Source organism: Chelmon rostratus, chromosome 7 (assembly GCF_017976325.1).
Source record: "Chelmon rostratus isolate fCheRos1 chromosome 7, fCheRos1.pri, whole genome shotgun sequence".
Taxonomy (NCBI): Eukaryota; Metazoa; Chordata; class Actinopteri; order Chaetodontiformes; family Chaetodontidae; genus Chelmon; species Chelmon rostratus.
Window position 1 is genome coordinate 29,342,007 of NC_055664.1, and position 12,063 is coordinate 29,354,069.

General features: G+C 41.6%; 2 protein-coding genes across 2 annotated transcripts in view; one reads left to right on the forward strand and one right to left on the reverse strand.

The window, feature by feature from the left end:
- On the forward strand, window positions 1-7,639 carry LOC121609662 (transmembrane 4 L6 family member 5). Its single transcript, XM_041941347.1, has 6 exons — window positions 1-446; window positions 1,471-1,651; window positions 2,829-2,897; window positions 5,355-5,509; window positions 5,629-5,821; window positions 7,215-7,639. Exons 1-6 carry the CDS (start codon window positions 292-294, stop codon window positions 7,245-7,247), a joined length of 786 nt encoding a protein of 261 aa, XP_041797281.1. The 5' UTR covers window positions 1-291; the 3' UTR covers window positions 7,248-7,639.
- Window positions 7,640-10,445: 2,806 nt separating this feature from the next.
- Window positions 10,446-12,063, reverse strand: part of LOC121609601 (protein phosphatase 1 regulatory subunit 14A-like) — a 9,899-nt gene continuing 8,281 nt past the window's right edge. Inside the window, exons 2-4 of the mRNA XM_041941273.1 lie at window positions 11,671-11,751; window positions 11,561-11,593; window positions 10,446-11,145 (exon numbers count right to left, since the gene is read on the reverse strand). Of these exons, the coding sequence (XP_041797207.1) occupies window positions 11,008-11,145; window positions 11,561-11,593; window positions 11,671-11,751 (252 nt within the window). The 3' untranslated portion in view covers window positions 10,446-11,007. The remainder of the gene's footprint in view (window positions 11,146-11,560; window positions 11,594-11,670; window positions 11,752-12,063) is intronic.

The following is a 12,063-nucleotide window of genomic DNA, read 5'->3' on the forward strand; positions in this document are numbered from 1 at the left end:
TCAGTTAAAAGCAGAGAATCATTTCCCAGTTTGGGGTTAGTAAAGTCAATAAAATAAAAATAAGGGATCTGACGGAATTCAGATTTGACACTGAAACAGATTCTGGAGGTGGATTTGATAATGGATGACTAATTATAAAGCAAGAATTCACAGAACAAAGCTTCTCTGTGGCTCCTGAGGATCTGTCCACGGTGCACCTGTGATTTCTTCATGTTTAGTCCTTTTCTAGGTTGCTGCACGCTGTATGTTTAGTTTTTAAAAAGATTAAAGTTATTTTACCTTTTGATATTAATGTCAAAGAAAGTGCTGATGCTCGGGATGCTTCCTGTGCCCATATATGGCAATGGGCGTGTCCTCTGTGTCCGTCAGGAGTCCTCAGTGTCTCTGTTCCTCAGACCGACTCAACTTGATTGTGCGTCTGTTGGCAGCAGCAGCAGCTCTTCAGGGTGAGTGGATCATATTTTTATCATCAGACATCAACATGTGACAACATTTAAACATTATCAGCAGCAGGTTCTCCAGTCTGAGCTCAGGACGCAGCAGCTTAACACCAATAATGAGACAGGAACAAACATGTTCATATAATTTCAAGGAAGTGTAAATGAGTGAATAATCACGTTTAATCACTTAAAGCCTAAATACAATTAAAATGTGTTTGCTAAGAGGAGAATGAGATGAGGTGTTGCTCACAAACAGAAAATTAATGTGCAATAATTGTTTCAGTTAACTTCTGAAAGTTTTGAACAGTTTCCAGTTTCTGGATGTTTTTCTCTGTTTTATCTCAGGAAACTGAAGATCTTTGTTTTTTAACCTGTTTTTAACAAAACAAGATGTTTGAAGATGTCACATGACAAACATTTACAGTCTTTTCTGATGTTTCATAGACGAAACATTTAGTCGGTTAAGATATAAATTTATTATCCTTATAATTATTGTCTTCATTAAAGGTCCCTGTGGAGTTTTCTGATTTCTGTTTTTACTTTTTCACTGTTTATCCTTCACGTCTAACAAACTCGTCGAGTGCATTTCTGTCCTCTTAAATCATTTAGAAAGATGTTTTTCTGAAGTATTTAAATAGACCATTGTTTCTGTCCGTCAGTCTTCTTCTCTGTCTTTGTTGCAGCGTGTCGTTGTGCGTTAGCTCCATGTGTAGATCAGTGGAATAATGTGAAACCACATATAAATACAGATATATACAGAGAAAACATCTCCTAGACTCTCGTCTCGACAGGCTTGAAACTCCACAGAGAACCTTTCAGGCTTTTTAAGGTGTAAATTACAATCATTCATTGACCCAATAAAATACTTCAGTGACAGTGTACTTGTTGGGTACATTCATGTGGTGTTGCAGTAAAACACTGAAGGATTCAGCCGTCCAATGACCTGCTGGATAAGCAGTTGTTTGAGCTAATGTGTGAAGTAACGAGGAGGATATTAGCGATTAACCCCGTGCTAACCCTCCGATGGCAGACAGATGTGTGTGTCAAGGTGTCTGCAGTGTGTCGGCATCTCTCTGGTTCCCATGGCCGTCGTCTGCATGCTGTCCAACACGCTGCTGCTGCTTCCTGAACTGAAGATCCACTTCCTGTTGGAAGGTCATGTGACCAGAGAGGCTACGTGGGCCACTGGTCTGTGGGGGTCCGGCTTCCTGGTATGTGTGTGTGTGTCTGTGTGTACACGTATGTAGTGCACGAGATGTGTCATGTGCTTTGTGTGATGCATGCAGTGATGAAAAACCCAGGTGTGTGTGTGTGTGTGTGCGTGTGCGTGCGTGCGTGCGTGCATGTGTGTGAGTCATGCATCTTTCACAGCGACACAGTTTTGTGTATTTTGGTGTTTTTGTCATGTGTGCTGGTTTATTTTCTGCTCGGTTGACTCAGACTCATGGCGTCTCACTAGATTTAAAATTACTCCTGACATTAATCCTGTTTTGGGATCGAGTGATCCATGATCTTAAAAAATCCTTGTTTCACTTCATCCCACTGAAGGTGGAGGTAAGATGCTCCGAAGTGCCGACAAAGACAGAGAAGAAGACTGTCGGTAAACAGGACTGTACACAAAGCAGATGTCAGACTAATTAAAACTTTACTCGTGTTCTGTGAGGAGGAAATAAATTAAACATGTTTGTTAGAGTTTAGTGATTCACACGACACGTTTTAGTCAGAAGCAATGAATAAAAAGAGCTGTTGTTTGGTTATTAGAAACACAGACAACTTCAAGTGTCTCAAACATACTGAAGCAAAAGAAAAAATGAAATATTAGGAATTATTAAACAAAAATACTTGTTTTGTCACACAGTAAATCCTCACGGCAAAGCTTTGTCATACAAGGTCAATGTCACATGACTGACGGCACCTGAAGGCAGTTTTTTTTTTTATCATTGTGAGTAATTAAAAACATTTTTGACGAGACACCATATCAGACGTTTTGAGGGATAAAATAAATGTTAATAAAATAAACTCATTTGTGCCAAAGACATAACTACACACTGATTGTATTAGTGGAGTAGAAGTATAAAGTGACATTAAATTGAGATACTCAAGTAAAATACCTCAAAATCGCACTCAGATACAGACTTTGAGTAAATGTTCTTAGTTTCTTTGACTAAATTTAAGAACACAGCAGCAAAGGGTAAAACTGTTCTGGCTTTTTATCTATATTTGATGAAACTTATTGTTTTTCAAATGTTCAATGATTTTATCAGAGACCAACTGAAAGGCTGGAAGGAACTGTCCTCCAAACTATTACATGAATATGATATTCACGAATATCAATATGAATATTCATGCAAACTTAACGCTGATGTTTGTCTTCATGTGTGATTTCAGGTTCTGCTTGGAGCTCGAGCGTTTGTGCGAAGCAGCAGAACCAGCGGCTGCTGTGCTGTCAGGACCGAGGTGAGCCGATGATACAGATGTTCTGTTTGTTGTTGTCCAGAAAACTTCAGTTTGTAACTGCTTCAAAAAGAAAATCTGGAAAAATGACAAAAAGATCTTTTAGGATGACTTTTAAAATTTGCCAAAAGTGTGATTGAAGTTTGTTTGTTGCCATTGATGTTTGTTTCATTCAGCTGAGGAGGGTTCAGATTTTATCATTTACATTCAGGAACCAGATGTTGTATCAGGTGTGCCAGATGTTTCTCACGTATCCAGATGTTGTATCAGGTGTGCCAGATGTTTCTCAGGTATCCAGATGTTGTATCAGGTGTGACAGATGTTTCTCACGTATCCAGATGTTGTATCAGGTGTGACAGATGTTTCTCAGGTATCCAGATGTTGTATCAGGTGTGCCAGATGTTTCTCAGGTATCCAGATGTTGTATCAGGTGTGCCAGATGTTTCTCACGTATCCAGATGTTGTATCAGGTCTGACAAATGTTTCTCACATATCCAGATGTTGTATCAGGTGTGATAGATGTTTCTCACGTATCCAGATGTTGTGTCGGGTGTGGCAGATGTTGTGTCAGGTGTGCCAGATGTTTCTCGGGTATCGAGATGTTGTATCAGGTGTGCCAGATGTTGTATCAGGTGTGCCAGATGTTTCTCAGGTATCCAGATGTTGTATCAGGTGTGCCAGATGTTTCTCACGTATCCAGATGTTGTATCAGGTCTGACAGATGTTTCTCACATATCCAGATGTTGTATCAGGTGTGATAGATGTTTCTCACGTATCCAGATGTTGTGTCGGGTGTGGCAGATGTTTCTCACGTATCCAGATGTTGTATCAGGTGTGCCAGATGTTTCTCACGTATCCAGATGTTGTATCAGGTGTGCCAGATGTTTCTCACGTATCCAGATGTTGTATCAGGTGTGCCAGATGTTTCTCAGGTATCCAGATGTTGTATCAGGTGTGCCAGATGTTTCTCACGTATCCAGATGTTGTATCAGGTGTGCCAGATGTTTCTCAGGTATCCAGATGTTGTATCAGGTGTGACAGATGTTTCTCACGTATCCAGATGTTGTATCAGGTGTGACAGATGTTTCTCAGGTATCCAGATGTTGTATCAGGTGTGCCAGATGTTTCTCAGGTATCCAGATGTTGTATCAGGTGTGCCAGATGTTTCTCACGTATCCAGATGTTGTATCAGGTCTGACAAATGTTTCTCACATATCCAGATGTTGTATCAGGTGTGATAGATGTTTCTCACGTATCCAGATGTTGTGTCGGGTGTGGCAGATGTTGTGTCAGGTGTGCCAGATGTTTCTCGGGTATCGAGATGTTGTATCAGGTGTGCCAGATGTTGTATCAGGTGTGCCAGATGTTTCTCAGGTATCCAGATGTTGTATCAGGTGTGCCAGATGTTTCTCACGTATCCAGATGTTGTATCAGGTCTGACAGATGTTTCTCACATATCCAGATGTTGTATCAGGTGTGATAGATGTTTCTCACGTATCCAGATGTTGTGTCGGGTGTGGCAGATGTTTCTCACGTATCCAGATGTTGTATCAGGTGTGGCAGATGTTGTGTCAGGTGTGCCAGGTGTTTCTCGGGTATCGAGATGTTGTATCAGGTGTGACAGATGTTTCTCACGTATCCAGATGTTGTATCAGGTGTGACAGATGTTTCTCAGGTATCCAGATGTTGTATCAGGTGTGACAGATGTTTCTCACGTATCCAGATGTTGTATCAGGTGTGACAGATGTTTCTCACGTATCCAGATGTTGTGTCGGGTGTGCCAAATGTTTCTCAGCTATCCAGATGTTGTGTCGGGTGTGCCAAATGTTTCTCAGCTATCCAGATGTTGTATCAGGTGTGCCAAATGTTTCTCAGCTATCCAGATGTTGTATCAGGTGTGCCAGATGTTGTATCAGGTGTGCCAGATGTTTCTCAGGTATCCAGATGTTGTATCAGGTGTGACAGATGTTTCTCACGTATCCAGATGTTGTATCAGGTGTGCCAGATGTTTCTCACGTATCCAGATGTTGTATCAGGTGTGCCAGATGTTGTATCAGGTGTGACAGATGTTTCTCAGGTATCCAGATGTTGTATCAGGTGTGCCAGATGTTGTATCAGGTGTGACAGATGTTTCTCACGTATCCAGATGTTGTATCAGGTGTGACAGATGTTTCTCAGGTGTGCCAGATGTTGTATCAGGTGTGCCAGATGTTGTATCAGGTGTGACAGATGTTTCTCAGGTATCCAGATGTTGTATCAGGTGTGACAGATGTTTCTCACGTATCCAGATGTTGTATCAGGTGTGCCAGATGTTGTATCAGGTGTGACAGATGTTTCTCAGGTATCCAGATGTTGTATCAGGTGTGACAGATGTTTCTCACGTATCCAGATGTTGTATCAGGTGTGCCAGATGTTTCTCACGTATCCAGATGTTACTGATGAAGTTTCTATCTGTAACAGATGTTGTGTCAGGGTGTGTACTCCTGTGTGTGTGTGTTGGCCGCTGGGACCTGCTGTCTGTTCAGTGCCACCGGTCTCTCTCGGGGTCCTCTCTGTCTACACAACACCACCTCCGGTCCGACCTGGGGGGTCCCGCTACGACCCCTCCCAGACCAGTGAGTCCCTCTCTACCGCACACACACACACAGAAACAGAAATACACTCAGACACACTCAGATGATTTGATATTAGCCAAACTCTGACTCTACTGACTTGTCTCTTGTCTCTGGCTCAGTCACGCAGGGTATCTGTATAACAAGACTCTGTGGTCGGGGGTGTGCCTGGAGCCCAGAGGTGTGGTTCAGTGGAATGTAGTTCTGTTCAGTTTGATGGGGGCTGCCAGTGGGCTGCAGACCATCCTCTGTGGAGCCAACATCCTCAACTCACTGCTGGGACTGATCCTAGGACAGGGCTTCTGCCACAATAAGGTCTGTGTGTGTTCTTATACAAATTTAAATTATAGTTAAGTGGGACAGGTTTTAGAAAGTGAGGAGATTCTGTCCTATCCTCGCTTCTTCGGGTTCAGACTTGGTTTCAGGCTTCGGATTAGACTCAAAGGTTCCCTGTGGAGGTTTACCTGCAGTTCATTAAGTACAGGTAAGCCTTCTCCCATTTGGTGAGATACTGGCACAGAATGTTGGACTTATTTTATTTGTGGGTGTGAATGACTTCACATCACTGCATGTTACAACTAATGTTCTCCTCTCTTTGTTGGGGGGGGGCGGGGTGTAGGCCCTGCAGTTACTGTTCCCATCAGCGTTTCAGCTGACTTGTTTTTTGGGGTTTGTTTAAAAAGGTTGACGGGTCCTCCAGTACTGAGCAGTGACAGAAACAGTGACACTGGGGGGGGGGGTTACAGGGAGCCAGTGCAGAGCGGCTAATATCAGGTTTCTGAGTTTCTTGGGCCGAGCAATGTGACTTCAGTTTTGTCTGAATTTAGTCACAGAAGGTTGCGGGTCATCCAGGTCTTTATGCTCTTAACTGATTGGTTTGTCTGGTGTCGTTGATGAATAGGGCTGCGTATCATCATCATCATCATAGCAATGAACATTTATGGAGTGTTTATTTATTATTATTGTCCAGTTCTGGCAGTGAATGGAGAGCCCCTCTGTAACAATGGCTCAATCCGGAATGGCAGGGTCAAGTACTGGTCTCAGCGAAAACCATAATGTTACAGTTACAGTCAGTGTCCCGTTGAAAAGCCGTCCCGCTCCTGAGACCGGGTTTCTCATTGGCTCAGCCTGACCAGGAACCCCGGCACTCGACCCTCGCTTCCTCAGTCTCTTCCATTTTCCAGCTAGCGCTAAGGGGTCCCAGTGTCATTTGTCTCGTACATGCACGCAGGTGACAAGGTACATAGTCCTGCCAATGGTTTCATACTGTTCCATTAATCTACAGGTGGAGATAACAAACCAGCAAACTGTCAGTTAACAAACATCAGCTTCAACAATGCGTTTCAAACTTTTAAGAAACACAAAGAGAGGTTTGGTGAGAAACACTGAATGTTAACGGAAAACCTTCGTTTGTTTCCAACAAAACTTGACAGGGGACCTTTAACATTAGGTTTGTTTATTATGGACCAGGTCCTCTATCAGGGCAACAAGGGTCCCACTGAACCATGTTCAGACAATAAGAATGTGGGTGTTCTTGTTTTCACTGTGCTGGGGGCACAAAAACAGGTTTACAGTTGTTGCAGGTGGTTTACTGTCTGCCCAGATGTTGTGTCAGGTGTGTGTCGATGACTTTAAAGTCAGAGTTCAGAGTCATCGTGTGTGTGTGTGTGTGTGTGTGTGTGTGTGTGTGTGTGTGTGTTTGTTACAGGTCAGTCCGGTTTCAGGCCATCGTGGATCCTGAACGAGGACACCAGCAGTGACAGAAAATCCTCACAAAGTAAAGTTATGAGATGTTTTTTTGTGTTTTCAGATCAAAGCTGTAAAGAGAACAAAAACCACTGACGCACTTTAGATCACAAATAACGAGATAAATCATTTAAAAACTACTCAAACTGAACAATGAACCATGTTAACTGTTAAAGTTGTTCATGTATGTGATATTAAAATATTATTCTATTTATTGTATGTATTTATATGTATGGGGGCCCATTGGTGCCATTTAATGGTCAGTTTACAAACTTATACAACTAATCAGTTCATGAATCAATAAAATATGAAATTTGGTCAATATATGTTGTAAACTATGCAGAATTTTAAAAACAAAGTGTATATATTATCTAAATAAATGAACTGTTAACAGAGCAGTCCTTACATGTGTGAAAATAAATGAACATTACTTAAAGTACGTTTATTGATATTTGTATTTATTAATTTCCTTTTATTTCAGCAGTTTGCTTCATCGTCGTCGTTTGTTAAAAACAGGGGAAAAAAGAAAAACTCATTCATTTTTTCTACTTTTCTATTAACAAATAGTAGTTTAGACATTTCTTCGTTGATTCTGTAATTTATGATCGATTGTTTAATTGATTAGTCTGATCGATTGTTTAATTGATTAGTCTGCACAATAACAATGAAAACAGAAAACTTGCATCACATTCAGTCTGTTACATTTTATTTATTCATGTTTTTCTGCTCTAAAACAGTCGAGTTGTTAAATTGTTCTAACAAACTGAAGGGAGGACCTTCGGTGCCAGAAACTGATCCCATTATTATTTTATAGTTAGTTACTATGACATGTGTATTACAAAAAAATTATTTGCCGTTGATAATGATGGATTTTATAATATTTTAATTACATTATTCACGGTTGTTAGGTTATGTACAGTTACTACTGACCAAATTATCAGTTTTGATCACAAATTTATGGCATTTTATTGCACATTATTTGCAAGGAGCAACATGCTCACTGTGTGAAATATTGTCCTTTCACCCCTGAACTCTGCGTCCTGTATCATATCCCAACTGTGTGATGTAGATTATAAGGTCACAAAGTGCAGAGATGGCCGAGAGTGTTTAACAGTCTTGAAATAAAAAGAAGTGCAGGTGAGATGAAAAGACGAGAAGACAAGTCACCTGCAGTACTCACCTGTCTGCATCCATCAGTATGGATGTCTACGTCCCTCCCCCACCCTTCAGAGGAGATACGGGAAAGCACAGATGTGGTTATGTTGGCCTTAATTCACCTGTTTTCTTACCGCTTACCTGTGCTAAGGGAGCTCTACCCACATCCATATGTTCCCAGGCCACATGCGATAGATCGTACCTCAGGTATGTTCCAGGTGTGCTCTGTAGTCTCAGTCCCACTTGGTCCCACTTGGTCCCACTTGGTCCCAGGTGGTCATACCCAGAATACTTCCAGCTTCCAAGAGGAGTTCCCTCAGGATGTCTGAGCTCAACCCCCCCACAAAAGAACACTGGAGCTTCTCATTGGTGGAACTAATGAGAACATCTGAAGCATCACAAGACAAACATGTTGGGAATCGCTGACTTAAAGACAATATTTCTCTCAAATGTTGTGGAGCGAAAGTATGAAGTAACAAACTGTAAATACTCGAGTAAGGTACAAGTACTTCAGAATTGTATTTAAGTATAGCACCTTCTGAGATACATGAAAATATAAAAACATAAAAAGCTAAAAGCAGAGACTAATAGACTACGTGCACTGCAAAAATTGGAGTGTTGAAATGTCAGAGTTAAATTTTTCTGAGTTGATTTTAACACACTGGTGTAAATGTGTTGGAGTTATTTGACAGAGTTAATCACATCGGGGTTGATTTTGGGTATAACTGCTGTTGTCAGTGTTACTTTAACTCATTTTTTGAAAGAAATTTTGTTCATGTCATTCATTCTTCCAATAATTTTAACACTTTTAAGTGTGGATAACCTGACAGTGAAGCGAGTTAAGCTAACACTAAAAAAAGTGTAAAAAGTGTCTCAGCAGTGTCACTTGTCTAATCATGTGTTAATTTAACTCTGTTCAACGAGTTAAAGGTTGAACTCTCACAGTCTGAAATGTTTAACTATTTCAAAAGTATTAATTTGACTGTAGAGAGTGTGGCGCTATAGAAACCCTGAAATCAACTCTGTGGGAGTTAATTCAACACTGGACTATATGAAGTGTATCCAGACATAAAAACAACATTCAGCACCATTGTTAAATAAAATTCATGTGTCTATATTAAACCAGTTCTCTTCTCTGTCAGAAATAAAGTGCTGGGTGTCCCAAAACGTCCAGCAGCTGAATGGAGACAGATCTGAAATCAGTCTTTCTGGTCCCCTGAAGTCTCTCCCTGTTTGCTCGTTGTCTGCAAATGTCGAACCTGCTGCCACAGTCGCTGCCAGTCACCTTCAAGGCTTTTCTAGCTGGGATCTCGAGAAGGTCATTCATGCTTTTATTTCCTTTTGGTCAAATTATTGTAACTCATTGTGATCAGGGTTAAGGGTCGGTTCAAAACGTAGCTCCTCGGCTTTTAACAACGACAAGACTACATCATATCAGCCCTGTTCTAGCTTCTTCTCATTGGTTAGCAGTAAGTTTTACAATTGATCTTAATATTTTACTGATCAGCACGATGTGGTTTATATTCATGAATTTGTGTTCCACTGTGAGCCACAGCCTCAGATCTTCAGGCAAGACTCTGCTGGCTGCTCCCCGTCCTGGCTCGGGGGTATAGCTGACCTTTCTTTCACAGTAAAGCCCCTCAGACTGAAGATCAGAGGCTGCATAATCAGTGATATCGTTTAAATGACTTGTGAGTACTCACCTTTTTAAAAAGCCTCTTATTAATGCTACCAACACTGTTTTATCTCCAAAGTGTCTGATCTGTTTTATTATTATTCTTATTGTTCTAATCTTTACTGATGTTTTTAATTCCTTTTTATTTGGTATTATAATTGCTTATTTATTATTCTGTTCATCACTACATCCTGAAATGTTTTAATCCTGAAAACGACCCTAACGATAATCATAGTAACGATGAACTGAAATGATTCTTAAATGAGAGCAGATGTCCAAAGGAAGACTTGTTTTAAATGCAACTATTTATTTCAAACCATGTACAAACAACTCAAGACTCTCCAGGAGAGCCGGGAGAACCGGAGGTGGGAGCTGTTAACTAAAAAGAGGATGCAGAAGAAGAAACTGAACTGTTTTCATGTTCAGGTGTTTCAGATGCCTCGACTACAACCCTTTGGGAACATTAATGTGGACGTGTCATTTAGATATGTTTTAAAAAGCACTGAACATGTACATCAGTGAGATCTGATCTCAGCTGTGATTACCCTGCAAACAGACTTAGTTTGATCCAGAAACCAGGAGAACAGCTGCATCAGCTGAGGGAGTTCAAACACGTCGACTAACACTGATACGGGTCAAATACTCGAGTTAGAAAAAGCAGGTTTGTGATCAAAAACAGAACTTTGCTTCGGCCTGAACGTCTCTGAAGCCTCGTCAAAGTCACTGTGACAAATCTCAGGAAAGTAAAGTCAAGAACAAAAAGTCCCTTCAGCTCAGATTCCACAGTCACTGAATGTCTTTTGATTGAATGAAGTCAGGACACTTTCGGTGGTTCCAGACATCAGGTGTGCTTGTTTTCCTGTCCACTGCCTCCGTGTCCTGGAGCAGGGCGGGGTGTGGGTGGTCAGGGAGGTCAGGTGCCGTCTCAGTGCAGCACTTCACTCTCAGCTGACCCGGAGCGGGCCGGGCACATGTGGAGCTGAGGGAGCTCGATGCCGTCATTGTGCAGATCCTCCTGCTTCTGCACACCATGAAGCTTCAACACCAGGTCACTGATGAACATCTGCACCGCAGAACAGTTCAGAAAAAAGTGTCATGTCATGTCAAGTCTTGAAACTTTGCCACTACTTTGACAACAAAGCCGTCCATCAAATTCATCGACCGTTCTCCTCAGTCCCTTCTGAACATATCAAATACAAACCAGAGCAGGTCACTGTAGGATTCATCAAACAAGCAGGAGGACATGAAGCATCTGTTGGGGACTATTTTCAACATCGGATTAATCCACATCTGGTGCTCTAATTAATGTTTGTGTGAAGTCATGAGGACATGAGAGTTCATCTAAATCTGTTTTTATTCACTCATTTAACATTTTAACATTCGTTTATTCGTTTCCTCTAAAATCTGCTTCAAGTCTGAACGCCTGAAAACATTTTTTAACAGAAGTTGTGGACAAAGCTGCTTTGTGTGCGTCTCACCTCGGTGTTGTTGTTACAGGAGTGAAAGATCTCCTGGAAGACAAAGAGACACATGAGACACTGAGGTCAGAGAGACAGATGGACAGACTGACAGATAAATGGACCGTTACCTGCAGTCTCTGTGTCCTCTCCTCATCTGTCTTCAGGTCCAGCAGCTCATCAATGTTCACCTCCTCTGGCATCTCCTCCTCCTGAAAAACATCACAGATGGTTTCATGAGTTTCACTCATCGTGAAATAATCACCTCAACAAAAAGTGTTTGTGTATCCATGACGACGACTTCATGGCTTCGTCCCAAATCTCTTCAGCTGCGTCCACGTGTCCCTCACTGTCCTTTCTGTCTGAGTCCATCCCAGCGAGTTTTTAGATGAATGAGATGTCTTTTCCTCTGAAGCGTCATGTGAAGCCATGTCTGTTTCTGATCACAGCTGATCACAGCTGGATCAGCTGGATCAGCCGATCACAGCTGGATCAGCCGATCACAGCTGGATCAGCCGATCACA

Excerpts from the sequence above, each read along its gene's own strand:
- LOC121609662 (XM_041941347.1), top strand. The coding sequence starts at position 292 with ATGTCAAAGAAAGTGCTGATGCTCGGGATGCTTCCTGTGCCCATATAT. Across the intron at positions 2,898-5,354 it reads GCTGTGCTGTCAGGACCGAG|ATGTTGTGTCAGGGTGTGTA; the intron begins GTGAGCCGATGA and ends TATCTGTAACAG. Across the intron at positions 5,510-5,628 it reads CTACGACCCCTCCCAGACCA|TCACGCAGGGTATCTGTATA; the intron begins GTGAGTCCCTCT and ends TCTCTGGCTCAG.